The sequence below is a fragment of the Pavona decussata genome, unplaced genomic scaffold (assembly GCF_977016875.1).
Source record: "Pavona decussata unplaced genomic scaffold, jaPavDecu1.1 SCAFFOLD_46, whole genome shotgun sequence".
Taxonomy (NCBI): Eukaryota; Metazoa; Cnidaria; class Anthozoa; order Scleractinia; family Agariciidae; genus Pavona; species Pavona decussata.
In genome coordinates, this window is record NW_028145468.1 from 712,581 (window position 1) to 740,531 (window position 27,951).

The 27,951-nt window shown below is 40.3% G+C and overlaps 4 protein-coding genes across 4 annotated transcripts in view; all 4 read left to right on the forward strand.

Moving 5' to 3' along the window:
- Window positions 1-13,361, forward strand: part of LOC146482340 (uncharacterized) — a 47,677-nt gene extending 34,316 nt beyond the window's left edge. The window contains exon 3 of the transcript XR_014864122.1: window positions 13,311-13,361. The gene's annotated coding sequence lies outside the window, so the exon portion shown is untranslated. The remainder of the gene's footprint in view (window positions 1-13,310) is intronic.
- LOC146482341 (uncharacterized) lies at window positions 1,223-27,825 on the forward strand. Its single transcript, XM_085107179.1, has 2 exons — window positions 1,223-1,314; window positions 23,442-27,825. The coding sequence occupies exon 2, from the start codon at window positions 23,466-23,468 to the stop codon at window positions 26,517-26,519; it is 3,054 nt and encodes a 1,017-aa protein (XP_084963305.1). The 5' UTR covers window positions 1,223-1,314; window positions 23,442-23,465; the 3' UTR covers window positions 26,520-27,825.
- Window positions 1,237-27,951, forward strand: part of LOC146482342 (uncharacterized) — a 48,231-nt gene continuing 21,516 nt past the window's right edge. The window contains exon 1 of the mRNA XM_085107097.1: window positions 1,237-1,314. The gene's annotated coding sequence lies outside the window, so the exon portion shown is untranslated. The remainder of the gene's footprint in view (window positions 1,315-27,951) is intronic.
- Window positions 7,638-11,073, forward strand: LOC146482343 (uncharacterized). Its single transcript, XM_085107177.1, has one exon. It carries the CDS (start codon window positions 7,730-7,732, stop codon window positions 11,039-11,041), a length of 3,312 nt encoding a protein of 1,103 aa, XP_084963303.1. The 5' UTR covers window positions 7,638-7,729; the 3' UTR covers window positions 11,042-11,073.

Consider the following 27,951-nt stretch of genomic DNA (forward strand, 5'->3'; position numbering starts at 1 on the left):
GCAGAGGTCTCCTATTTCAACCTTTGTTGCGCTCTGAAAAGTGCAACAGAAGACGTTTTAATAAAAACTTAACTGGTATGCAGCACTCTGCGAACTGTAGTTGTATAACTCTTTATAACAGCGTTTCGTGTGACTAACGCACACTTCGTCAGGGAGTTTAACAATACAACATGAAGCTCCTGCATATATACCTGACTCACACTAGAGTTTACATTTCGTAAGAGCACTATGATATCCTACACATATACATATGGGAATGACTAATTCGGCGGTAATACGACTAGGAAACAGGCGGCAAATTTCGGCAAGGTGTGACATATTTTGTGCGTGATATAATTTAGCTAAATCTGTGGGCCTCAAAAAAATACTTACTTACAACGATGAGCTAATGTCACAGTTTTCTTGTAACATACAGTACAAACTAATGGACCTTTTCACGGTTTTCGACGCCATTTTGACGAGTAGGCAAACAGGCTTGAAATAACAGTGTTTGTATGGAAATCCGATGTCAAATAATTTTCATAAAACATTGCTTCTGAAAAATTCATGAATGGGAAACTTTTGGCACTAGGAAAAGGATTTTAAGAAAAAATTGGAGGGATGTAGCTGTGCCAGAAAGCGTTCAGTCGTGTTTTAAACTTTCCATACATTTCCCTGTGTTTTTTTTTTCCGTGAACTATTTTTAGAAGCAGTTCATGTCGTTCATATACAGACAAATCTATGGAAAGTTCAAAACACGACTGAACGCTTTCTGGCACAACTACATCCCTCCAATTTTTTTGTCTTAAAATCCTTTTCCTAGTGCCAAAAGTTTCCAATTGACGAATTTTTCAGAAGCGATGTTTTACGAAAATTATTTGACATCGGATTTCCATACAAACACTGTTATTTCAAGCCTGTTTGCCTTCTCGTCAAAATGGCGTCGAAAACTGTGATAAAGCCTATTCTGGTAAGATAGTGCTAATTACACTCTTAATACGTGCGTGACTACAGTTGAAGGTAGTCTTGAAGACAATAGTCCTACCCAAACTAGACTTATTCTGAGATCTGGCTTTCTAACAAGCTCGCGGAATTTTAATAAAGATGTAATGGTGCAAACAGATGTCGCAGCGAAGCGTTGACATGTGTCATGATTAAAATCGCGTGATCTGAACACGTGATGACTGAAAATAGACGAATACGTCATGACTTGGGGTCCAAAGTGAAATTTCCGCATCGATCATTTTCAATCGAAGAGTTCTCTTCTGTACAATTCTGATAACTGGTGATTGTTGATTTAGCTTACTCTGAATCTGAGTGGAAACTTAGCAAAGGGTAAGTATTCTTTATTACTGGCTTTGGTTTCGCTTCAGTATGGATGGCTGTCGTTCCATGTAATCTACTAAAATTCCAACCTAAGTTGGAAATTTGCATCTGTTTATTCAAGGTTTATTATATGAATCGTGCTGCTTAAGATGGGACCGAAAACAAATCGTTTCCTTTGATTTATTTGACCTGTTCGGTATAGCACTTGGCGACGGTACACTTTAGAGTCCAAACAAGAACGAGTCATGAAATTTGGTTAAATTAAACTTCGAAGTATGTAAATGTCAGTTGATCATTACCATTCAACGGGGCTTCAACTGAAAACTATTTAAAAAGTGTAGTACATCATCTGGTGCTGTCTGGTGCTGCTATTTTACGTTTGGTCTGGAAGGGAAACATCCCGTTAAATTAATATGTACTGTTCTACTAAGAATGTCTCGATGCATTAAATGTTGGGTGTCTAGAAAACGAAAGCAATGGTGCGGAAATTGAATAGCGTCAGGAGGACGCGTCGCCTTCGTGCAGACGTCTCCTATTTCAACCTTTGTTGCGCTCTGAAAAGTGCAACAGGAGACGTTTTAACAAAAACTTAACTGGTATGCAGCACTCTGCGAACTGTAGTTGTATAACTCTTAATTTCTCCTACGCGTTTCGTGTGACTAACGCACACTTCGACAGGGAGTTTAACAATACAACATGAAGCTCCTGCATATATACCTGACTCACACTAGAGTTTACATTTCGTAAGAGCACTATGATATCCTACACATATACATATGGGAATGACAAATTCGGCGGTAATACATTTCCCTGTGTTTTTTTTTTCCGTGAACTGTTTTTAGAAGCAGTTCATGTCGTTCATGGCTGGTTCGCTATACAGACAAATCTATGGAAAGTTCAAAACACGACTGGACGCTTTCTGGCACAACTACATCCCTCCAATTTTTTTTTCTTAAAATCGTTTTCCTAGTGCCAAAAGTTTCCAATTGACGAATTTTTCAGAAGCGATGTTTTACGAAAATTATTTGACATCGGATTTCCATACAAACACTGTTATTTCAAGCCTGTTTGCCTACTCGTCAAAATGGCGTCGAAAACTGTGATAAAGCCTATTCTGGTAAGATAGTGCTAATAACACTCTTAATACGTGCGTGACTACAGTTGAAGGTAGTCTTGAAGACAATAGTCCTACCCAAACTAGACTTATTCTTTGGTTTCTTGTAAAGCCATTTCTTTCTGTCAGAGTTAGGTATCAGATACAGGCGCTTTGTGATGTATTTTTAAACTCTCTAGCGAGGTGTGCGTTAGTCACACGAAACGCATAGGAGAAATAAAGAGTTATACAACTACAGTTCGCACAGTGCTGCTTACTAGTTACGTTTTTATTGAATTTTATTAAATTCCCTGGCGAAGTGTGCGTTAATCACAAGAAAGGCGTAGGAATTATACAACTCCATCGCAGAGTAAAATTTTTTATTAAATTGTCGCAGCCGTCGGTTTGGGCTCGTCACGCAACGCGCTCGTGGTGGAGGGAGCGCGTTGCGTGACGAGCCCAGACGAAGGCCGTGAAGGAGACTAGAGTGTTATGTGACTACAGACAAAGCCAGACATTTGGAGCTTCTGCAGGCAACTGATTTTGAAGTGAATTTTAAAAGCTCATCCAGTGAAATTTCCCAGTTGCCATATATAATCCTCTTACTCCGAGAAACATTGATTTTACAGCCACAACGGTAATTTTGCTTCCTCTTTCGTTTCGCAAGATCCGACATTCCTGCCATGCAAAAGGGAAGAGCTGTCCGTTGTCAACACTGGAGGAAACGCTAAAACCTTGAATTGAGCATGCGTAGATCAGAGAGACAGCAACCTCGTTCCCAGAGCCTACGATCTTTTGGTCAGCGGTTGGATCGTAGTCCCTGGTAACAGCCGTTTCCGGATGTCGTGAATTTCACGACATTCGGTAGCGCACGCTCAGTGTGATAAATTACTATTACGCTTGCTCAGTATTAGGACACCGGAAACATTTTGTCGAAGGATTGTCAACACAACGAAAGAACGTCGTGAGAGTGTTTCAATGGCCAATTTAAAAGAGATTTTAACTACCCTACTGGCCGCTACTCTGAAAAACCACAGCCTACGTCTTCGATTAACGGCTTTCAGGCGTTATTTTGTTTTAAATAATTCAACAACTTTTTCGTTGTGGATACAGTCATGGTTGTATGTTTACACCCGTCCGGTTAGTCGCTTTTTACTACGGTCTTGTTCTGTTACGCCTTGTAATGCGAATGACTTCGGAAAAAAGTCAACCAGATTTCCGAAGAATTAAGGAAAAATTACTCAGAAGTGGAACTCAAAAGCCGAATTAGTTTGTCTCGTCTATCGGTTAAATTATTGGAAACGAAATGAGGCAAGAAATCACCCTTTTAGTGGTTCTTTGTACATGTTTCACTGTTGTATAAATTTTATACATTCTGCACCGCTGTTATCTTAAGTTGTTGTAGAATATTGTTATCCGACTTGCACCTTGTGTCATTAATGTAATGTTTAAAATACGTTCCATAACTGAGGCAGATTGCTGATGTCGAAAAATCTGTGTGTTGTTTATATGAAAGGGGGAAAATGGAATAAAGATATGATGATGATGATGATGATGATGATGGAACCCACAATGCTGCTATATTAGTTCAAAGACCAACCATTGCCATTCAGTGAATGACTCGGGTATCTTAATTTGTCTTACATATCCGTGTTCTGAGACCTATTATCTCAGATAAAAAGCTTACCAGCTTTGTAACATCTGTAAAATGTGAGTAAAGATCAACAGTGGCACACTGTTATTATTTTAAAATCCCTAAATATCAGATGCAAATGATTACTTTGTTTCAGTGGTCAAACAAACTGCAGTATAGTTTTGTTTCTTGTTACCCAATTTAAGGACCCCAGTCATTTTTACTCTCTCTCAGAAACCACAGAGTAAAGGTGGATGGGGAGAGACTCCTACTCACAGTGATGAGGGTGATTCTAATACTTTTTAGCATTTGATTCCTTAAGATGTGTAAAACTGAAATGATTACCACTGAATAACACCATTAATTTCCTTTGTTTTAATCTCATAAAGAATAAAATAAAACCTGCTTATGTGACATAAGCAGCTACAGGTAGGTTAAACTAAATCAAACAGGTCTATTTGCCACAGAGGCATTTTGGTAGTATCCTTTACAGTGGCCAAAAACTTGCTCTGAGTCTTTCATAGGGTCAGAGAAGTTCCCCACACTACTAGAAAAAATATGAGACCTGCCATTAGGGCTTTGCTAGTCCATTTGAAACTCTAAAATGTGAAAAAATGTTATGTACTTAGATAAAGAGCTCAAAACAAATTTATTTATAATTGCAAAATTTAAAAATTGTTATAAGATAGAATGGGTTATAATATTAAAAAACGAATTCAGATGTCTTAAAAAGTGTCTAAGAAGCATCGATTAGAATATTTAGGGGCAAAACCAAATACAAAAGAACTAGAACCTTTCAATTCTAGGACAGCTTTCTTTCTGAGATGGGTGTCACTTGAGTGTAGTAACTTTTAAACACAGGGAGAAAATTCTTCATCTAGAAACAAAATTTAAAACTAGTAAGAAGGATAACTCACAGAGAAAGAGGCAAACAGATGGGATGTACTCTAATAAGTGGGTAGGTGTCATGCATGTAAAGCACCTGTCAAACGATAACAACCACAATAAAAAGAAACAAACTAAAGTCAGGTGACCCTTGCAGTGGCAATTAGTCACGGATGTATCCTCTCTCTATCCTTCCTCTGTGGTGAATCCGGAAAAGCCACAAATGTACCCTTCCTCCATGTGAACAGGCCATCAGAGGTTGTGATTTGAGGAGGTTATCAGTTCAGTTACGTTGCTTTTAATTCTCAACAGAAAAATGGGATGCTGTCATTTCCATGTGACTCAGAAAAGGTGCAGTTCTCATGTGAGCTGTTGATTGAAAGTAATTATTTAATTGGAAGTTAATGGATTGTCCAGACAAATTCAGTATTAAATAAGACTTACATAAGTCACTTAGTCCTAATTCTTATTCCCTTCAACAAAACTCATTAATTAGAAGCCATTTTCATTCTTAAAAGCAAACAATGCTCTAATTGGGTGAACCGGTGGAAACAAGAAGAACGTCTAATCAGTTCAAGAAAAATCCAAGAACAAATCTTTAATTTGCCTTTTAGCTTCTGTTTGTTTAGCCTCTGATCGGTGAGTTGGTAAAGCTTCTGTAAGGTTTACACTTATTTATTTTATTTTTATTTATTAAATCAATTCCAAATTACATTACTTTGCACAGGACAATCCAATGAATCTGTGGTCAGCTTAAAACAGAAAATGAGATTCCTTGGAATAAACCGCCTCCAACAAGGGAAACTTCAATTTTTCTCAGCATTTTATTACTTGTGTGCGACTGTGTACAGTACTTCGACTTCCGAATATTATAAATCGAAATGTTGTATCTGTTTGGCCGTAAGCGTGTTTCTGGGCAACAGAATAAAGCCGAGTCAGAGGCAAGCACTTACCTTCGAAATTGAGAGGTACATCACTCCTGACTTGTGCTAGTACAAAAAGTATGGTTTGCTCTTCGTTCAGTTCTTCCGATCCTCTGAGATCCCAATGATCACCTTGACTTTTATGGAAAGCAAGCTAGCTTATTCAGTTGGAAGAATTGAAACACTTAGCGAAATATTTCAACATCCAGTTTCCGAAAATATTTCAGGCGTCTCCTTTGATGAACGTTTATCCAAATCGCTAATTCTTTGCGCTAACCAGAAAGTACTTTTCGTCCATCGACAAAATGTTTAAATTATTTGTTACTTTATATAGCACGATTTGAAGGGTCCCACCGGAATTAAAGACAATGCGCAGAAGCGTAGCATTTTTCACCTTATAGCGCATCAGGTTTTCGACAGCCAATGAAAAAAAGATATTTTTGGATGGACCCAGAGCCACTCGTTCAACAATTTAAAAAAAAAAACGTTGGGGCTCTGGGGACGAGAATGCCACATAGGCACATACGCACGTGTGTTCCCTTCTACAAACTGAAAATGGTTCCAAAAAATAAATGATTTAAAATAACCAAATAATCCTAGGTTTTTAGAAGAATTTTCTTGACCGCAGCTCGATGAATTTAGCGAGACAAAGCAAGAGAGATCCTGTTTTTATCAGGTTATACTGGGTACTTAAAAAGTCAACATAAGGAGGTTAACATTGGTATAGCCTCCCTCCCAGACCGTCTTTTGCCGGCTCGTTACGCAATCTTTAATCCCAACCGTTCGTTCGTTGGGGAGGAAAGATTGCGTGACGAGCCACAAGAGAGTATTCGAGGGAGACTAACATTGGTAAGGTCCTCAGTGATTTTGAAAATGTTAAGGACAGGCGTTTGTCTCTTTGCCCTTTCCTCAAAACACGAACGGGTGGAATTCTGTAAATTATGCACCTGGTTGGCTCCGGGTGCGGGCGGAATTTTTCTATCTTGTCCACGAACCCGGGCAGATTTGTTGCGTGATTTATTACAAGACTTAGGACTTTTATTTTCTTGCTGAAAAAATAAAAATTTCATTCACCGACCAAGGTCGGTGGGTATTGCGAAAAACTGTACCCTCTGTCTTGAGTATGGTCCTTGACCACTGTTTTTCCCAATATGGACCTGAGCGCTGTCCGTTGATTAACATGTATGTATGGCTGCACATGGAGCTGACGGTCCTGCCATTTGCTAACTTGAAATCCATGCTCATTGACTAAAAATCGCTTAACTTGTAGGTCATTCAATTGTTAAACTCTTGAAAAGATTATCGCGGACAAGGCAAGAAACAATTCCCGGGCCAGTTGTTTTCAAATTTTTCTGTACGAAGGTGGAGGATGCCACCAGACCCCACAGGCCGTGCGCGCCTTTGGCGCTCAATTTTTACCCCTCTGTGTGAACACTGTGCAACACTCTAGCTACGCCCCTGTACATTATTTTCTATATTTTACATTCTTAAAGATAACGTACGTTTACGCTCCCAAGACACACAGACAAAACGCCTGTGAAAGCGTAAACTTACACTTGCGAACGGAGCGTTAGAACTTGAAACAAGCCACCATGAGTTCACCACGCGTTTGCTAACAGCAAAGTATTATTTTTATAGAGCTATAAGTCATTCAAGCTGATTATGGCCACTGCCACAGAATTCAGCGATGAACAACTCAACTACTTCAGGATTTGCTCTATCACCACTGATGTACTAGCTGAGGGTCTACGAACAATCTTCAAACAGGAATGGGACAGCCGCTACAAGTGTACATTGGGTGAATGGAAGGACGACCTAAGGAATGGATTGGATTTCTATAACGGGGAGTCTCCGCGCAACCAAAAAAGAAATTCGAAACTTTTAAAAACCATGATAAACGGAAATCGAGCTGAGTGGAATTGCACCATGCTCTTTTACGCCATCTTGTGCTCGGATTGTATCGGTAACAGTATTAACGCAGTCGTGAAGTCAAATGTAGATGACCTCAGGAAATTTCGTAATGAAGAATTTGCTCACATTCCAAGAGGCCATCTCTCTGACCAAGAGTTCCATAATGCCATGAGTACAGTTGATGTTGCATTCAAAGCACTCGGCCTCTCCACCTTGGGAATTCAGGAAATCAGAAAGCAGGGAAGTTTTCCAAAGGAAGAGTTGGCTAAGATCTTGAAAAAAGTTGACGACCTCAATCAGGAACTTCAAGAAAAAGAAGAGGAAATTCAAGAAAAAGAAGACGAAACAAAAATCCTTGAAGATCAGCTTCGGAATGAAGTTTCGTCATTTTGCATTCTCCCTCCCAAGCCTTCACACGACGTTGCTGTTCGAGATTATGAGGTGACTAAAATAACCCAACAGCTAAAAGAACTCAAAAAAGGCAACAAAAGCCGCTTAAGTTACCTTTACATCTCAGGGAATCCTGGAACTGGCAAATCTCAGTTGGCCGGCCTCGTTGCAAGGAGATTTTTTCGAGAAGTCACAAACACTGCATTTGTAATGACTCTTAATGCTGAAAGTCTTGACTCACTCCTAGAATCATTTGCCTCTTTCGCTCGGCTGTTGAAGTGTTCGGAATATGCAGTTACAAACACCCTCAGTTCTAAGGATTCAGAGATAGAGGAGAAGATCACCAATCTCAAGACGTTAGTTAGCACAAAAGTTGAGCACTACACGTCCTGGCTACTGGTAGTCGACAATGTTACCAGCATACCTCAAGTAAGTGTTCATTTGCCAGAGCCTGGCAACGAGCAGTGGTTAGGTGGACAAATGCTTATCACAACACAGGACACTGCTTCCATCCCTTTAACAAATTCTTTCATTAATCACATCCCAGTGAGTAAGGGTATGGAGCTTGTTGACGCCACTTCCTTATTAACCATGCTTTCTGGTATCACTGACAGTGAGATGGAAAAAGAAGTCACGCGGACATTAGACTATCAACCTCTTTCCTTAGCAAGTGCCGCCTCATTTGTCAAACACGTTCGTGAGAACAAAGTATCTTCAAACTATGGCTGGAAAGATTACATGGAAGAACTAAACCAAAGCCAACGTGCTGACACTGACAGCCTTCTTCCTGAGACAAACGCAAGCTATCCAAAATCCATGGTTGTGGCGATTACATTAGCCGTGAAAAATGAGATGTCATCAGACAAAGTTTTAAATCACACATTCAATTTTCTTTCGCTCTGTTCACAACAACCATTAAACCTTGAAATTGTGGTCAACTACATTCGAAATGCAGATGAGAAAATGAAAGATGAAGATATGATTCGAATGCGGATTCAAAGAAGCCAACTGCTGTTAATTGAAGAGGACGATGGTGATGTCTACATTCACATAAATCAAGTTGTGCGCAATGTGATCAAATCTAAAACTCAAAACTTTTCGGATAGTGAAAATCGCAAAATCTGTCACGGGGTCATTACATCATTTTATCAGTTCATAGATGATCACTTCCTAGATGACTTACATTGTGTTGGTAACAGCAGGCATGTGGTTCCTCATTTAAAGTCCTTACGCACAGAAATTCAAACTACTTATAACAGAGACGACATAGTCCAAATCGTCGAAAACTTGACTTTCATTGTTAGACACTATCCAGATTATTTCATTAGGTTTAGCAAGATATGTATTAATAATTGGGAGTTTCACACAGCAAAAGGGTTCCTCAATGTAGCTTTAAAATTACTTCGGCATGATGGCGTTAATAGAGATGGAGATGCTTTAAGAGCCAATTCCCTACTTGGCATTGCTCATCGTGCACTGGGTGAGTTTCACACGGCCCAAAAGTATCATGAGCGTGCCCTGGCTATTGGAGTACAAAAGCTGGGAGCTCAACATGTCGATGTCGCCAATTCTTACAACAACCTGGCTACTGTACTCCATGACCAAGGTGACCTGGATCAGGCGAAGGAGTATCATGAGCGTGCTTTGGCTATTCGACTACAAAAGCTGGGAGCTCAACATGTCGATGTTGTCACTTCTTATAACAATTTGGCTACTGTACTCAGTGATCAAGGAGACCTGGAGCAGACAAAGGAGTATTATGAGCGTGCCCTGGCTATTCAAGTACAAAAGCTGGGAGCTCAACACGTGGATGTCGCCAATTCTTACAACAACTTGGCTATTGTACTCAGGGACCAAGGTGACCTAGAGCAGGCGAAGGACTATCATGAGCGCGCCCTGGCTATTCGACTACAAGAGCTGGGAGCTCAACATGTCGATGTCGCCAGTTCTTATCACATCCTTGCTACTGTACTCCGTCACCAAGGAGACCTGGAGCAGGCAAAGAAATATCATGAGCGTGCCCTCGCTATTCGAATACAAATGCTGGGAGCCCAACACATCGATGTCGCCAGCTCTTATAACTGCTTGGCTAATGTAATCCATGACCAAGGAGACCTGGAGGAGGCGAAGGACTATTATGAGCGTGCCCTGGCTATTCGAATAAAAAAGCTGGGAGCTCAACATGTCGATGTCGCCAGGTCTTATAACAACTTTGCTATTGTACTTAGTGACCAAGGAGACCTGGAGAAGGCCAAGGAATATCATGAGCGTGCCCTGGCTATTCAACTGCAAAAGCTGGGAGCTCACCATTTCGATATCGTCAAGTCTTATAACAACTTGGCTATTTTACTCCGTGACAAAGGATACCTGGAGAAGGCGAAGGAGTATAATGAGCGTGCCCTGGCTATTCGAATACAAAAGCTGGGAGCTCAACATGTCGCTGTCGCCAGTTCTTATAACAACTTGGCTATTGTACTCCGTGCCCAAGGAGACGTTGAAAAGGCGAAGGAGTATCTCGAGCGTTGCCTGGCTATTCGACTTCAAAAGCTGGGAGCTCAACATGTGGATGTCGCCATGTCGTATAACAACTTGGCTACAGTTTTCCATGACCAAGGAGACCTGGAGCAGGCGAAGGTGTATTATGAGCGCGCCATAGCTATTCGACTACAAAAGCTGGGAGCTCAACATGTCGACGTCGCCACTTCTTATAACAACTTGGCTATTGTACTCGTTAAGCAAGGAGACCTTGAGCTGGCGAAGGAGTATTATGAGCGTTCGCTGACTATTTTGATGAATAAACATGAGCCTGAGCATCGTGATGTAGCCACTGTTCAACGGAACTTAGATCTGTTATGTAAGAAACTTGAAAGTAAGAAAGTTTCAGATTGCCAATTGCTGTGACATCGCTCATAGCTTGGTTTGTACGAATATTTAACAATTATTGCGTGAGCGCGCGTTGGATATGAGATGGTAAATAGCCAACGAGGCGCGAAGCGCCGAGTTGGCTATAACCAATCTCATATCTAACAAGCGCGAATGGAATAATTGTTTTATTAAATTCTCCGCGTTTGGACATTGCTGTTGAAGTTTACTGAATTTTTATATTTTAAGAAAAAATTTCTTTCAAATTTAAACGACAGGATGTTGAGGCAACCTCCGACCAAAGCGCGCGAAACCTAATGAACACATGACACGCTCAGCGCTTTGCAAACGGAGTTGAATGAAAAATCGAAAGCGAAGAAAATCGGACACAGCCGGACATCTAAAATTCAAGAAAACTGTACGAATTATAACCTTTCTGAGACTAGCATTCAAGTGCTTTTGAAGTTCCAGCTCATCGAGAAGCGTAATAGTTGTGCACATTTGAGCAAATGTTCTGTTGTGTGGTGCCGAGCGAAGGAAGAGATCAGGACAAGGACGGCTTTTTTCATGCTGAACTGAATTCCTCGCGGACGATTTAAAACACTTCAGGCAAGTCCAAGTGTACGAGGTACAACCTCACTGAGACAAGCATTCAGTGCAAGTTTTTAAACTTCAAGCTTATTGAGAAGCGTAATAGCTGTGCACATTAGTGCAAATGTTTTGCTGAGTGGTGCCCAGTGACGGAAACAAACATTATGACCGCCACTCGTACGGATTTCATAGATCAACCATCTGAAATCCTCGTAAATTCGTAAAAACATAAAGGCAGGCATGAAGCTCTTCCTGAGAAATTTCTTCAATTGGCTTTAACCTCTTACCGTCAGGATTTGCAAGCCATCCTGAAATTTTTGAAGGTAACCGGTTGTTATTGTAATTGTTATGTGATCTAAAAATCGTAAAATCTTGCAATTTTGAAGATTTTAAAGGAAACTTCAGAGATACGTACCATTAAATAGTGTCATACCGAACTTTGTGTCTTTTATTGTTGTTATATTGAGATGGCATTGTTTGGTATTTCTTTATTTTCCTTTTTTTATTCTACATTTTTCCGAAGAAACTTTTGCTTCCCGCCGAAAAAGAAATTTAGCTTAGCGACACCTGGGGCTTTCGTTTTTCATATAAGGTCAAACTACGGCATATGAGCTGATAACCGAGATTTAGTGAACCAATCAGAACGCTAGAAATGCAATATCATAGAGGCTGAGAATTTCATAAATGAGAATACTTGGATTTCATGCGGTAAAATTGGGACCAGAGGTATTTAATTACGATGGAAAACGAATGCTTCGGGATAGAGTACAATTTAAGCAATATATAAAAATTCGTAATAGGAAGGCCAAGCTTGTTATGATTTCTTTCATTAGCAGTACTGCATGTTTGGCTAAAGTCGAGCTTTTGATAACTGTAGTTGTAATCCAGTGCACATCCCATTCTGATAATGCTTCTGGCGTCCCGTATGGGATATGCGCTAGATTCGCCTTATACATATTAAAATATTTTAACAGTTATTTAAATCAGTACACCCGAGAAATTATTCTTTTTAGTGGTAAAGTCATCCGCCGGCTCATATCATCAGGGCAAGATTGGAAAGGAGCCCAAATTATTTTTGACATGCTCTAAGTTCATCAGCAGAATCAATTGTGTTCAACGAAAAGTAAACAAAGAGCAGTCATCCGTGTTTCGTATGCATAGCTGAGCAAAACTTTGAATATGCCAAACCTTGCGGAAACTCAAGGCCTTGTCCTCTACGGTGACGCGGGTCGAGTTATCGCGCGGAAAATCTACTTTCTCGCACTTTTGCATGTTTCAATTCCCGCCGACATTCACAATCAGAAGAAACTTAAGGGAGTACTAGTAATGGTACTTTACCACAGTAGTTTGCGTATCAGCTTCACAGAAGTCACGTGTCTGGACAGAATGGCCTTGAGGCTGGAGGTGTGTCGTATAAAATACATAGGGTTGGATGCTCACGGTTTTATAGCCTTACAGTTATAGCATACAGTTTTTTAAACGTCAACTTTTGTTTTGAAGTACCCTTGCATGCACAGGGTATACAATGTTTTGGTTTAAGTTAGGTAACACTTGTTGAAGACCTGGAATAGATTTATCACGGTGGTCTCAGTGGAGCACATATAATGAAGCCTACCAAACAAATTGTTGTCATCTGTAGTTTCTTCAAAGAAAATATTTATGAAAGAAGTAAAAATTGGTAAAAATCGGTCAGTGCTTGTTGACTGACTTTTAACAGGTCCAAGTCAATACTGAATGATCCTTGTTTCTAATGCCGTATAAGTTATACAAACAACTTTAGTTTAATGGGTTTTAATGTTTTCCATTCGGTTACTTTCTTTCGTAATGATGAAAGTTTTGCAATATTGTAACTAAGTTTTACGATCCTGTAAATAAAGCTAGTTGTTTTACAAAACATGGATACAAAAACATTTTATAACGCGCAGAATATACTCTCTCCTCTACACGAATTTCCATAAGTATGACACCAATTCCAGGATTTGGCGGTAGACAAGGTAAAAGCTAGCCTGTTCCAGGCTCCTAGAGAGAAGCGCGAAGGAGAGGGCGAGGGGACGAAAACGAGGGGCGTTTTCGTCCCCTCGCTCTCTCCTTCGCGCGTCTCTCTAGGAGCCTGGAACAGGCTGGGTAAAAGCTAATCATCAAAAACTTGAAGTTATAAACACCAGGAAAACTAACGTCTCCTATTTCCTTTGAGTGGAAAGAAGCCGAGTCTCTTCTTTCCTCTCAAAGGAAATTATAGATACGTCTGTGCGCAGGATACAGAAAATCCTAAATTCAAATATCCAACTGCTTCCGTAAAGTTCTGAACCCGTAAGGTATCAATTGAAATGCTTGGATGAATATTACTGCTTCCGTTTTATGACAGAATTAGCATTATTTGTTTCGTTTAGAAAATTTTGAGCAGTTACTCATGGAGGCGATAGTTTTCCTAAACTGTTAGTTTTTTAAATCTGTACTCTGCACTCAGAAGTTTAGTGACCACATTTATATCACCTGTTATCAGCTGGTCAAAATTTCGTGAAGCTCCTCCCACCATTCTTGCCACTCAGATCACGGCCTGAGTTGCCTATGCTCGGGCGTTTATATTGAAGTCTGGATTAATAAATCCTGTGCTAAGCAAGTTCAAAGCTGTTAAACAACATGAGTAAAGCACAGAATATCGAGGACTCATTTATAGGGGGTGGAATCGACCATCTCTTAGTTCGCAAATTACACTGCATTTAATCGCATTCAAACAATCGTTCTTCTACTCAAGTTGGTGGTCAACCATTTATTCATTTATAGGTCTTTATAAGCAAATCCGAAAGCATCAGTATGTCAGTCGTTTGACCTCTTCAAGCCTAAAACCTTAGTTAAAAATAATAATCGAAGAAGCATAAACCTTGGAGAATAGTTCTACATGTCATAGTTCGAAATTAGTGAGTGAGTCAAATGACCATGGTTGGCTTAAGGCCGGGAAATGAATATGTAAACCAAGTGGGAAACAGGTCATTCATTCAGCGAAATTCTTATCTGATGATATATCAAGAACTAAATCAACAGCACCTTGAGCGGTTTACAGTGTAAAGAAGTTAAGGTGGAAATTGGTTTCCAATATATTTTGATCATTGAAATCATGTTGAATATCTTATCACAAATAAACATTCTCAGAAGCGCTCGGATCGGAGGCGAATCAGGCCATACGCCTGTCGTTATGTACCTTGGTGACGTAACAATTGTCACGTGCATAAGAACATCCATTTGATAAACAAGTTGGGTGCTTATTGAAGTCTGAGATTGAGGAGGCCTTGGGCAGAGGTGGGACGTCAGCAAGTTTCCAAGCAATAGGGACTTTGCATTCGAGAAAAGAGCAGTTTAAGATGTCAGTGATCGGACCAGCAAGGATATCGGTGTATGTTTATAGGACCCAGTTTGGTAAATCGTCAGGACCGCCAGCGCGAGAGTTTTTAATGGCGCGGAGTGCCTTGGCGACCATGTATTCATTTACAGAAATAGGCTCGTCGTCGTCAGCTGTATCCACACGTACACTGTCGGACAGGGGCATGTTATTTTATTGAATTCAGTTCCAATAGAGAGATTTAGCATCGCGTATACGTGAGACGCGAACGGCAAAAATGACCACGTGACCACGATTTACCCGCCATTTTTCGCGTTTGCCGGTTGCCTTTTACTCTTTTACTGACGTGTAAACAGGATATTTCCCGTTTACCGTCAACGTGAGAACTACGTAAGCATTTCTTCCTTTTTTTCTTAAACATATTATAAGTAGTTGATTGTTGAAAAAAAAAGTACCCCAATAATAACTAGGGCAAATTAAGTTTCACGTTTAAAAATCCTTTATAACTCACTCCTTACCGCACTTTTCTTCATGAACTCACCACGGTAAGTCGCTAAACATCGAAACTCACAAAATTCCAGCTCAAGTCAAAATGTTCACGCCACTTTACGTGAAATGTAAAACAGCAAGATGGCGTTTGCCGTTTAATTTCGACGTAAACGCGATGTTAAATCTCTCTACTATTAAAATAGTTGCGTTTATAAGTTACGCTGGTTCAATACGACTAAGTTCTCCATTACAACTGTTTTTTTACAGTTTTTACTTGTTCGTGCGTGAGAGGTGAAAATTTTTCCCTAAAGATTTTCCTTGATAACTGAGTTGTATTTACCTGTCTAAAAAACTGACAAACTAACTTGAAAATTTTTGGGTGGTGGCCGCAACACAGTTTGATACACACGAGCAAGTGTTACTTAAAACGTTTTCTGACCATTTTTTCTTGATCTCATGTCAGGAGTGAACGTGTTTATAACAAGTTATATTTCTCAGTGTAATCGACTGAAGAGGCTCCTTGACAAGTTTCTTTTGTTGACTGCTTCAAGCAAGTCAGCATCTCCCTAGCTCCATACCTTGACGATTCTTGACGAATCTTATTGTTCAAGAATTGGCATGCCAGTTTTTCAACAAAGATACTTGTCAATAAAAGAAAAAACATTTGTTAAATTTTGTCGTATGCACGTACGTAAAAACAAAACTTATTGCATAAAACAAATTTTCAGATTTATCAACAGAGTTGAAAACTTAAGGTAAATTGGCCACTTTCAAGCGATAGCCCTTCTTTCGACAAAGGGCTAACGCTCGAAACGTCAGCACTCACATCTCTTTACGGTGACCAATTTACCTTTAATTCTCAACTCTGTTGATACAACCAAGCATTTGTTTCTACTCCCCACCGAAGCAGCAACGCAGTTTCTTTAGAAACTAACTCTCTTACCACATAAAAAACTTGACAAGTAAAACTTACAGTTCATTCTAGAGGCAAGTTTTGCCGCTTTAGTAAATTCCGTTTTGTGAGTGCGTTTGAACAAGTTGGCAAAAAAAAAAAAAAAAAGACGCGAAAAAAAAATTGTCATATAAAGCATTGTCAAAGCCACTGGGCTTACGCCATTCATTTATTAACCACTTAAATGTTTAGCTTATTCCTTATATTTTTGTCATTCCTACTCAAGGCATGTAGATTTCGATCCTCTTGGCAAAATATCGGCCAAGATTAAATCTTCTCTGCCTCTTCTCTGCCATCTGTCAATTGTACTAGCATTGCAGTTAAGTCTTAACTCTCCTTCTGAGTGACTTCTTGTAAAAGCATCCCTTTTCGTTAACAAGATGATCCGGAAAGAACAAGTGCTACGGTTTGTTTCTTTGCGTCGTGAGGTTCCCTGCCTCCGAAGGCCACTCAATGCAAAAAAATAAACGTCATGGGTAAAAACAGGTTTACTTAGAAACAGAAACATTTTCAATGCTTGAGATCCTCTTTCTTTTGCTAAAGTTAGTAAACTCCAAAAAAGTAGGTGACAGGCGCCAGGGATTTTATGCGCAAATTCAAATCAATGGCAGTTTCCCGGGAAGTCGTCCTCTATAGAGTTATCGTAACATGACTTATTTTGTAGGGTCATTTTGGTGGCGGATCTAAGGTGGAGAGGGGGGTGGCTCGTTCCACTACTTTAAACTTTTAGTTTTCATAAGGATTAAATCCCAAGCGAATATGAATTGATTCCAATTGTGGCTGGTTTAGCTATAGGTTTTTTTTTTTAATAATAATTATTAATTGAAACAAACAAATGCTGAAGTTGCGGTCACATGACTGTCTCTTCGCTAAAACATTTTAGTGTTTTGACTAAACGGTGATGGATCGAACATGTCTCGGGCCATTCACAGTACAAGCTGTGTTTTTCAGAGCCCTTTATTCATATCCACGCAGGTCTGATCTTGTCCCGTGAGGTCGTGAGTTCGCGGCAAACGGCAGAATTGACCGAGGACCTCGTGATTCTGTTTACCCTATATTTGCCGCTCGCTGTTTTCAGTTTCTCAGTAAAATTGAGTAGTTTTACGTTACTATCAAAGGCCGGAATTATTTTGTACTTTTCTCATCTACGTATTCACTTTTTCAAGAAAAGATAAACGTGAATCGCACGTTTGCCGTTTGCCGTAAACGCGGCACTCTAAATCTCCCTACTATATAAAATAGTGTCTTTTCCCTCGTCAGAAAAGGAGACGTTTGTATTGAGGTTATTTGTAATGTTGTGTCTTTATAATTTGCCTAGAACTTTGGGCTTTTTTTATTTTTTCGTTTTCTTCCTAAGAAATTTAACAAATCTGAAACTATTTCCCAACATTTTCAGGTTATTTCTCTTCTCAGGTTCTGCTTTTCACTGTTATATAAACTTAACTGGAAATGCCGGTAAAAAGAAAATTGACTAAAAATGAGGAGTGGCTCCACATAATGACCCTACTGAGTTCTTTCCAGTGTAACCGTAACCGAAGTATGCTTCTTAATGTGACTCATTCAATATAATTCAAATTGCACAAGTTAAAGGTTAACACTGGTGTGTTACTACTAGACTATTGTTGTTGTTATCAAGGGTACGTTCGATTGACCCTATTACGGAATAGGAATACATACAATGATGACAGGAAATCCCTCATGAGAGGTTTTTGGAGTTACAGTCGAGCCTCCCGTAAACCCAGAAAAAGTGTCCGCTTACGAGAGGTGTCCGCTTATAGGAAGTTAAAAAGGCTAAAAATTACTGGTTTCGGCTAAAAACTTTCTTCTAACTCGACTAATCCTCACCCACAACTCCCTTCCGGCTCCTATCGTTGCGGTAAAAATTGCGCCACTTGCCCATACATTTCCGATGGTCTCACTAACTGCACCTTCTTTTCCACTGGTGAAACACGTCCTATCAAATCTAACCTGACCTGTGAAACTAAAAATCTAATCTACATGATCCAATGTAACCGCTGTAATTTACAATACATAGGAGAGACTAAACGACGCTTAAAAGACCGCTTTAATGAACACCGCCGCACCATAGATAACGCTAATACTAAATCTAAACCCACCACAGCCGCAGAACACTTCCTCACCGCTCCTAACCACACCGCTAACGACATGCAATTAATCCCCATAGAAAAAGTCTACTCTTACCGAGACTCACTCCGGAAGGCCAGGGAAGCCTTTTTAATCTCAAAAGGCAGAACACTTTTTCCACATGGCCTCAATATTTGCGAAGAAACGTACTAGCGTTTTTTCCTTTTATTATTTTTTATTTTTTGTTATTATTATTATTATTATTATTTCATTTACTTCATATTTTATACTGTCAATCAATTTAGTTTAACGTAGTTCCGCTATTGCGCAAATATTTGTCAGCTATATAAGCGTATGTCCCAATGTAAATTTCCATTATACCTGAAGAAGGCTGGTTTGGCCAGCCGAAATATAGTAACCTGTAAACCGTATTTCTACGTTGTATCGGTCTCTGGTTTTTGTATCAAAAATTTAGTGTTTGTATGTAGCTGAGAAGACGACCAAGTGTCCGCTTACGAGAGGTGTCCGCCTACGGAAGGTGTCCGTTAGTGGAGGTTCAACTGTACCGAGAGTATAAAGTCGCTCTTCAAAAATGATCATGTGTCGGCGAATGTTTGCAGAAACGTTTTTGCAAATTTACTTAAAGAACTTAAAGAGAGAAATCTAAGTATTGTTTCGCTTATTCTTATTCCGGAATACAGTCAATGGAACGCGGTCTAAGAATTTACATGAATTGTTTTTTTAAAGCGTTGTCTAAAATTATGTGCGCAAAGAATTTCGACATAGCATTAACCTTTATTTGCCATTTTCAATCTCAGTGTAATTTTTTTTCTTTTCTGTTACCAGGAATACTGAAATGTCTGGGTTTTAGGAAAGTGTAATAAAGAAAACCTTTGTCTCCAGGACAGCTTTTCATTTCATTGTTTCTTCAATGAGCCACAACCTTCCTTCCTTCCTTCCTTCCTTCCTTCCTTCCTTCCTTCCTTCCTTCCTTCCTTCCTTCCTTCCTTCCTTCCTTCCTTCCTTCCTTCCTTCCTTCATTCGTTCGTTCCTTCAGTCAGTAAGTCATTCGTTCGTTCATTCGCTCGTTCGTCCTTCCTTCATTCATTAAATGTAATTTTATCGTTTTACCGGTGATCAATGTAACACCGATCTTGTTAACGTTTCAGTTCCATTATTTTTCCCAAATGCGGTAATCAGGAATTGGATAAAGATTTTGCCTGGCACTTAACTTCTGTGTCTTCTCTAAACGCCAAACGCAGTAACTATGATGCATAAAGTTGTTGATTGCGTGCATTCAACAGAGAAATGTGAAGCGTGACATGGTTGTAACAACACAACTTTGCCCTTGTCATGTCTAGGAAATATCGCCACTTTCGTGCTGCACGCAGAGTAAGAAGAACGTCACGCTATCGGTCACGTGAACATAGTCGCTCGCGAGACTCTACCGCAATATTAAAGTTTCTAAATTTTGCGATTTTCACTGTTCAAGGAACTCTTTACGAGATCTGGCTTTCTAACAAGCTCGCGGAATTTTAGTAAACATGTAATGGTGCAAAGAGATGTCACCAAGAAGCGTTGACATGTGTCATGATTAAAATCGCGTGATCTGAACACGTGATGGCTGAAAATAGACAAATAAGTCTTGTATTGAAGTCGAAAGTGAAAGTCTATCAAATGTCCGCATTGTTCATTTTCAGTGCAACAGTTCTCTTCTTATAATACTAATAACTGCTGCTTGCTGGGTTACTTTACTCCGAAATATTAAGTGGAAACTTAGCAAACGGTAAGTATTCTTTATAACTGTCGTTGGTTTCGCATTTATGACCCATTTATTCTCATTTATGGCTGACATTCCAAGTAAACAAGATGCCCGGCTAATGGCATTACTCGGAATGCTTCATGTAGCCCCAATTATTCCCCATTGTATGTTTCGCAGATATTTAAAAACTATCCTCTCTTGGCAATTGAAATAATTGTCTGAATGGTCTTATTCAGATGTATTGCGTGATACTTATCGTTGTGTTACTAGAAATCATACCAGAAATAATTCTGCAATAACGTCATGACCCCGCTGAACTGGTCTGGCCCCCTCTAGCTCTAATCCTTCGCTTTGATTATTCGATCTGTTTTTGAAAGCGGAGTTTCTACGCTGTGAACTCTCCCAATTTCCACCGTTTCAACTGTCGAGTACTACCTAGAAGTTATTATTTCGATTTACCGCTTGAAAAAGGTTTGTTTTGTCTCTGAAAATGGCAGATCAGAGTCTTAAATTCATACATGTGGCTGCCATTGAACAAAAACAACTTTTCGAAATGATGACTTGCTTTGACGTCACACAGGTAGGTCCCCTCCCTCGTGATATACGCGCCGATAATAGATTTTGATTGGGCTGTTTTTGTTCAAGACAATCAGAACAATAAATCCCTTCTGGAAGAGGGTAGAATTTAATCAAGGTTTAATGAATAAATCAAATAATGATTTGACGTCACACAGAAAGGGATGAGTGGGTCCCCTCTCTCGTGATGTGAAGTGAATTTTAAAAGCTCGTTCAGTGGAATTTCCCAGTTGCCATATATAATCCTCTTATTTTCGAGAGACACTGATTTTACAGCCACAACAGCAATTTTGCTTCCTCTTTCGTTTCGCAAGATCCGACATTCCTGCCATGCAAAAGGGAAGAGCTGTCTGTTGTCAACAATGCAGAAAACGCTAAAACCTTGAATTGAGCATGCGTAGATCAGGGAGACAGCAACCACATAGGCACATATGCACGTGTGTTCCCTTCTACAAAATGAAAACGGTTCCAAAAAATAAATGAATGAAAATAACCAAATAATCTTAGAATCTTTAGAAGATCTTCAGAGGATTTTTCTTGATTGCAGCTCGATGAATTTAGTGAGACAAAGCAAGAGATATCCTGTTTTAATCAGGTTATACTGGCTCCTTAAAAAGTCAACATAAGGGGGTTATCATTGGTATAGCCTCCCTCGCAGACCGTCTTTTGGCTCGTCACGCAATCTTTACTTCCAACCGTTGCTTCGTTGGGAGAAAAGATTGCGTGACGAGCCACAAGAGAGTCTTCGAGGAAGGCTAACCTTGGTAAGGTCCTCACTAATTTTGCAAATGTTAAGGACAGGCGTTTCTCTCTTTGCCTTTTCCCGGCCTCAGAACACGAACAGGTGGAATTCTGTAAACAATGGACTGCAAAACAGCCGTATTTCTGCGTTTGGTCGAAATGCGAGGTCTCGTCATGCGAAAGGACTGGAGCGAAAGCTCTGGAGCGAGGGTGAAAACGTAGAGTGAGACTGGGGAGAGACGCTAAAAATTGACTGTCCGCTTTGCATATATTAAATTCGTTTCGAATTTCCCGTTCCTCTAGCAACGGGAAATTCCCATTGGCTAAATTATGACGTGAGATGTCAAATCATGTTTATAACACATCATCAGAGAAATTTGACGCCATGTCAAATTAAAAAAGCTTTTCGCGGACAAGGGAGGATGTTGATTTGGATCTGCTCACGAGCAGAAGGAAGCTGCTGACTCGCTCCTTGATTTCGTGTGCTGCCAACGGGCTTTGGTAAAAGCCTTATTTATCAACTATCCCTATTTATCAACCCCCAGGTCTGAACGAATTCATTACATGGAAAACTGACAGTGGTTTTTCTCTCGCCTCACAGGCCCTGCGGGCGTGGTAGACTCGCGCTTCGCGCGCGAGAATTCGCGCCTTCACAAAAAAACGACTCTTTTGAAGTCTAGTAAATCATGCAATATGGTTGGCTCCGAGTGCGGGCGGAATTTTTCGATCTCGTCCACGACCCCGGGACTTGTTATTTTCATGCGAAAAAAATAAAAATGTTATTCACTGGCCGAGGTCAGTGAATATTGCGAAAAACTGTGCCCTCTGTCCTGAATACGGCCCTTGGCTGGCACAGTTTTTCCCAATACGGATCGGCTGAGCCCTGTCCGTTGATTAACTTGTATGTATGGCTGCACATGGAGCTGACGGTCGTGCCTTTTGCTAACTTGAAATCCATGCTTGTTAACTAAAATACGCTTAAAATGTAGGTCATTCAATTGTTAAATTCCTGAAAAGATTATCGCGGACAAGGCCAGAAAAAGCTTTTCCGTGCCTGTTGTTTTCAAAATTTTCTGGACGGGGGTGGTGGATGCCCCTAGACCCCACCAGCCGCACGCGCCTTTGGCGCTCAATTTTTACCCCTCTGTGTGTACACTGCGCAATGGTCTAGCTACGCCCCTGTAGATCATGTTCTATTTCCGATACTTTCTCTCTCTTACATTCTTAAGGTTACCGTATACCTTTAGAGGTGTCTCGCGTCCAAGCGATGTAGCCCGTCCGGTTTAAGCGATAGATACCTAAACTCCTACATGAAATTAAAGCTTATAGAGCTGGCTATCAAACTGTACCAAGAATTTTGCCGAATTTTTAGCACTGTTTTCTGAAATCAATATTTTCGCTTGGAGGGGACACTTTAAAGAGCTAACACTCAAAGGGAATTTGTTCATTTGCCTTCAAATATTTCGAAAATGTTCTGTAACGTTTCACTGCAATTGAATATCGCAAAACGGAGACACGTTTTTTTAGCGCTTTGGGTCCGGAAACTGAGGAGCAAATTAAATTAGCGAAAACAAAATTCGCTTTGACTTGTAGATTTTTAGAGGTGATTCGGACGGTCGCATTTAGAGGTCGTGAAAAATTCGACAATTCATTTTATTTCAAAATTCTTGGTACACTTTGATAGCCTGCTTTTTCAACTTTAATTTGATAGAGGGGTTTAGGTATCTACAGTTTGGAAGCCCCAAATCGCTTGGACGCGAGACATCTCTGAAGGTATACGGTAAACTTAAAGATAACTCACGTTTACGCTGTCAACACAAGCACTTGCAAACGGAGCTTCAGACCTTTAAAAACGCCACCAAGAGTCCACCACGCGTTTCCTAACAGCAAAGTATTGTTTTTCTAGAGCTATAAGTAATTCAAGCTGAATATGGCCACTGCAACAGAATTCAGCGATGAACAACTCAACTACTTCAGGATTTGCTATATCACCACTGATGTACTAGCCGAGGGTCTCCGCACAATCTTCAAACAGGAATGGGACAACCGCTGCAGGACTACATTGGGTGAATGGAAGGACGAGCCAAGGAATGGATTGGATTTCTATAATGGGGAATCTCCGCGAAACCAAAGAAGAAATGCGAAACTTTTAGCGACCATGATAAACGGAAATCGAGCTGAGTGGGATTGCACCATGCTCTTTTACGCCATCTTGTACTCGGATTGTATAGGCAACAGTGTTAACGCAGTTGTCAAGTCAAATGTAGATGACCTCAGGAAATTTCGTAATGAAGAATTCGCTCACATTCCACGAGGCGGTCTTTCAGACCCAAAGTTTCATAATGTTATAACTAGAGTTGATGTTGCATTCCAAGCACTCAGCCTCTCCACCTTGGGAATTAAGGACATCAGAAACCAGGTAAGTTTTCCAACGGAGGAGTTGACAAAGATCTTAAAAAAGGTTGACGACCTCCATCAGGAACTTCAAGAGAAAGAAGAAGAAATTCAAGAAAAAGTAGCAGAACTTCAAGAAAAAGAAGACGAAAGAAAAGTTCTTGAAGATCAGCTTCGGAACGAAGTTTCGTCATTTTGCATTCTCCCTCCCAAGCCTTCACACGACGTTGCCGGTCGAGATAATGAGGTGACTAAAATAACCCAACAGCTAAAAGAACTCAAAGAAGGCAACAAAAGCCGCTTAAGTTACCTGTACATCTCAGGGAATCCTGGAAGTGGCAAATCTCAGTTGGCCGGGCTCGTCGCAAAGAGATTTTTTCAAGAAGTCACAAACACTACATTTGTAATGACTCTTAATGCTGAAAGTCTTGAGTCACTGCTAGAATCGTTTGTCTCTTTCGCTCGACTGTTGAAGTGTTCAGAATATGCAATTACAAACACCCTCAGTTCTAAGGATTCAGAGATAGAGGAGAAGATCGCCAATCTCAAGACGTTCGTTAGCACAAGAGTTGAGCTCTACACGTCGTGGCTACTGGTAGTCGACAGTGTTACCAGCATACCTCAAGTAAGTGTTCATTTGCCAGAGCTTGGCAACGAGCAGTGGTTGGGAGGACAAATGCTGGTCACAACACAGGACACTGCTTCCATCCCTTTAACAAACTCTTTCATCAGCCACATCTCAGTTAGCGAGGGTATGGAGCTTGCTGATGCCACGGCCTTATTAGGCAAGCTTTCTGGTATCAGTGACAGTGAGATGGTAAAAGAAGTCGCGCGAACATTAGACTATCAACCTCTTGCTTTAGCAAGTGCCGCCACATTTGTCAAACAAGTTCGTGAAAGCAAAGCATCTTCAAAATATGGCTGGAAAGATTACCTGGAAAAGCTAAACAAAGGCCAGCGTGCTGACACTGAGAGCCTTCTTTCTGAGACAAACGCAAGCTATCCAAAATCCATGACTGCAGCGATTACATTAGACGTGAAAAATGTGATGTCATCAGACAAAGTCTTAAATCACACATTCAGTTTTCTTTCGCTCTGTTCACAACAACCATTAAACCTTGAAATTGTGGTCAACTACGTTCGGAATGCAGATGAGGAATTAAAGGATGACGATATGATTCGAATGCGGATTCAGAGAAACCAACTGCTGTTAATTGAAGAGGACGATAGTGATGTCTACATTCGCGTTCACCAAGTTGTGCGAAATGTGATCAAATCTGAAACTCAAAACTCTTCGGATTGTGAAAATCGCAAAATCTATTACGGGGCGATTACATCATTTTATCACTTCATAGATGATCACTCGTTAGATGACTTAGATTGTGTTGCTGACAGCAGGCATGTGGTTCCTCATTTAAAAACCTTATGCACAGAAATTCAAACTACTTATAACAGAGACGATATAGTCCAAGTCGTCGAAAACTTGACTTTTAATGTTAGACACTTTCCAGATTATTTCATTAGGTTTAGCAAGATATGTATTGACCATTGCGAGTTTAACACAGCAAAAGGGTTCCTGAATGTAGCTTTAAAATTACTTCGGCATGATGGTATCGATAGAGAAGGAGATGCTTTAAGAGCCAATTCCCTACTTGGTATTGTTCATCGTGGACTGGGTGAGTTTCACCGCGCCCAACAGTACCACGAGCTTGCCCTGGCTATTCAACGACAAAAACTGGGAGCTCAACATGTCGATGTCGCCACTTCTTATCACAACTTGGCTACTGTACTCCGTGCCCAAGGAGACCTAGAGCAGGCTAAGGAGTACCATGAGCGTGCCCTGGCTATTCGAATACAAAAGCTGGGAGGTCAACATGTCGATGTCGCCAGTTCTTATAACAACTTGGCCGTTGTTCTCATAGAGCAAGGTGACCTGAAGCAGGCGAAGGAGTATTATGAGTGTGGCCTGGCTATTCGAATACAAAAGCTGGGAGCTCAACATGTCGCTGTCGCCAGTTCTTATCATAACTTGGCTAGTGTACTCCGTGACCAAGGAGACCTGGAGAAGGCGAAGGAGTATCATGAGCGTGCGCTGCCTATTCAAATACAAAAGCTGGGAGCTCAACATGTCGATGTCGCCACTTCTTACAACAACTTGGCCGTTGTACTCAGGGAGCAAGGTGACCTGAAGCAGGCAAAGGAGTATCATGAGCGTGCCCTTGCTATTCTACTACAAAAGCTGGGAGCTCAACATGTCGATGTCGCCAGTTCTTATAACAACTTGGCTAATGTACTCAGTGACCAAGGAGACCTGGAGAAGGCGAAGGAGTATCATGAGCGTGCCCTGGCTATTCAACTACAAAAGCTAGGAGCTGAACATGTCGATGCCGCCATTTCTTATAACAACTTGGCTATTTTATTCGAAGACGGACACCTGGAGTTGGCGAAGGAGTATTTTGAGCGTGCGCTGACTATTTTAATGAATAAATATGGAACTCGGCATCGTTTTGTAGCCACTGTTCAACGCAACTTGGATGGGTTATGTAAGAAACCTGAAAGTAAGAAAGTTGCAGATTGCCAATTGCTTTGACTGCAGTCATAGCTTGGTTTGTACGATTCTATGAGAATTTTTGGATATCGTGCGGTAAAACTGGGACCAGAAGTATTTAATTGCGATGGAAAACGAATGCTTCAGGATGGAATACAACTTTAGTAATATATGAAAAATGTGTAAAAGGAAGGCCAAACTTGTTATGATTTCTTTCTTTATCAGTACTGCATGTTTGACTAAATTCGAGCTTTTGATAACTGTAGTTGTTATCAAATGGACATCCCATTGTGATAATGCTTCTGGCGTCCCGTGTGGGAGTTGCGCAAGATGCGCCGTATACATGTGAAAAGATTTTAACAGTTATTCAAATCAGGACACCCGAAGAAATTATTCTTTTTAGTGGTGAAGTCATTCGCCAGCTCTATCAGGCATCAGGGCAAGATTGAATAGAAGCCAAAAATATGTTTGACATGCTCTAAGTTCATCAGCAGAATCAGGTGTGTTTAACGAAAAGTAAACGAAGATCAGTCATCCTTGGTTCGTATGCACAGCTCAGCAAAACTTTGAACACGCCAAACTGAGCGGAAACTGAAGGCCAAGTCCTCTCACGATCACGCGGGTCGAGTTAACGCGCGGGTAAGCGACTTTAGCGCGCTTTTGCACGTTTTGCTTCTCCGGCCTGCTTCTTCTATCACTATCAGAAAATAGAAACTTCACGTAATGTTACTTCACCACACCAAGGTCAGTGTTTTGCGTATGAGCTTCACACAAGTCACGGACTGGATAGATTGAATCTCAAGGCTGAGTGTGTCTCCTATAAAATACATAGGGCTGGGATGCTTTTGTATTGGCCTTACAGTTATAGCAGACTGTTTTAAATGTCAACTTTTTTCCGAAGTACCTTTGCATGCACAAGTTATACATTCGATTGATTTAAGTAAAGGACCTGAAATAGATTTATCAAAATGTTCTGTGTAACTCCTCATTAATGAGGCCTACCAAACAAGTTCATTTCAGCTGTAGATTTTTCAGGGGCAAAACATATTTTATGGAAGAAGTAAAATTTGGTGAGGTTTATCGATCAGTGCTTGTTGATTGACTTTAACAGGTCCGAATCGATACTAGATCGGACTCTCTACCATTTCAAATGTCGTATAAGATACGAACGACTCATTTAGTTTAACGGGTTTTAATGTTTGCCATTTGGTTAGTTTCTTTCGTAATGATGTAATTTAGGTTTATATTAAGTTAAAGTTTTGCAATATTGTAACAACTTTACGATTATGTAAATAAAGCTACTTGTTACTTATTGTTTACAAAACATGGATCCAAAAACATTTTATAAGGAGCAGAATTCATACTCACTTAACTGTACACAAATAACCATAAGTATTGCAGCAATTCTAGGCTTTGCTGGTAGGAAAAGTGAAAACTAATCATCAAAAAATTGATCTTGCAAACACCAGGAAAT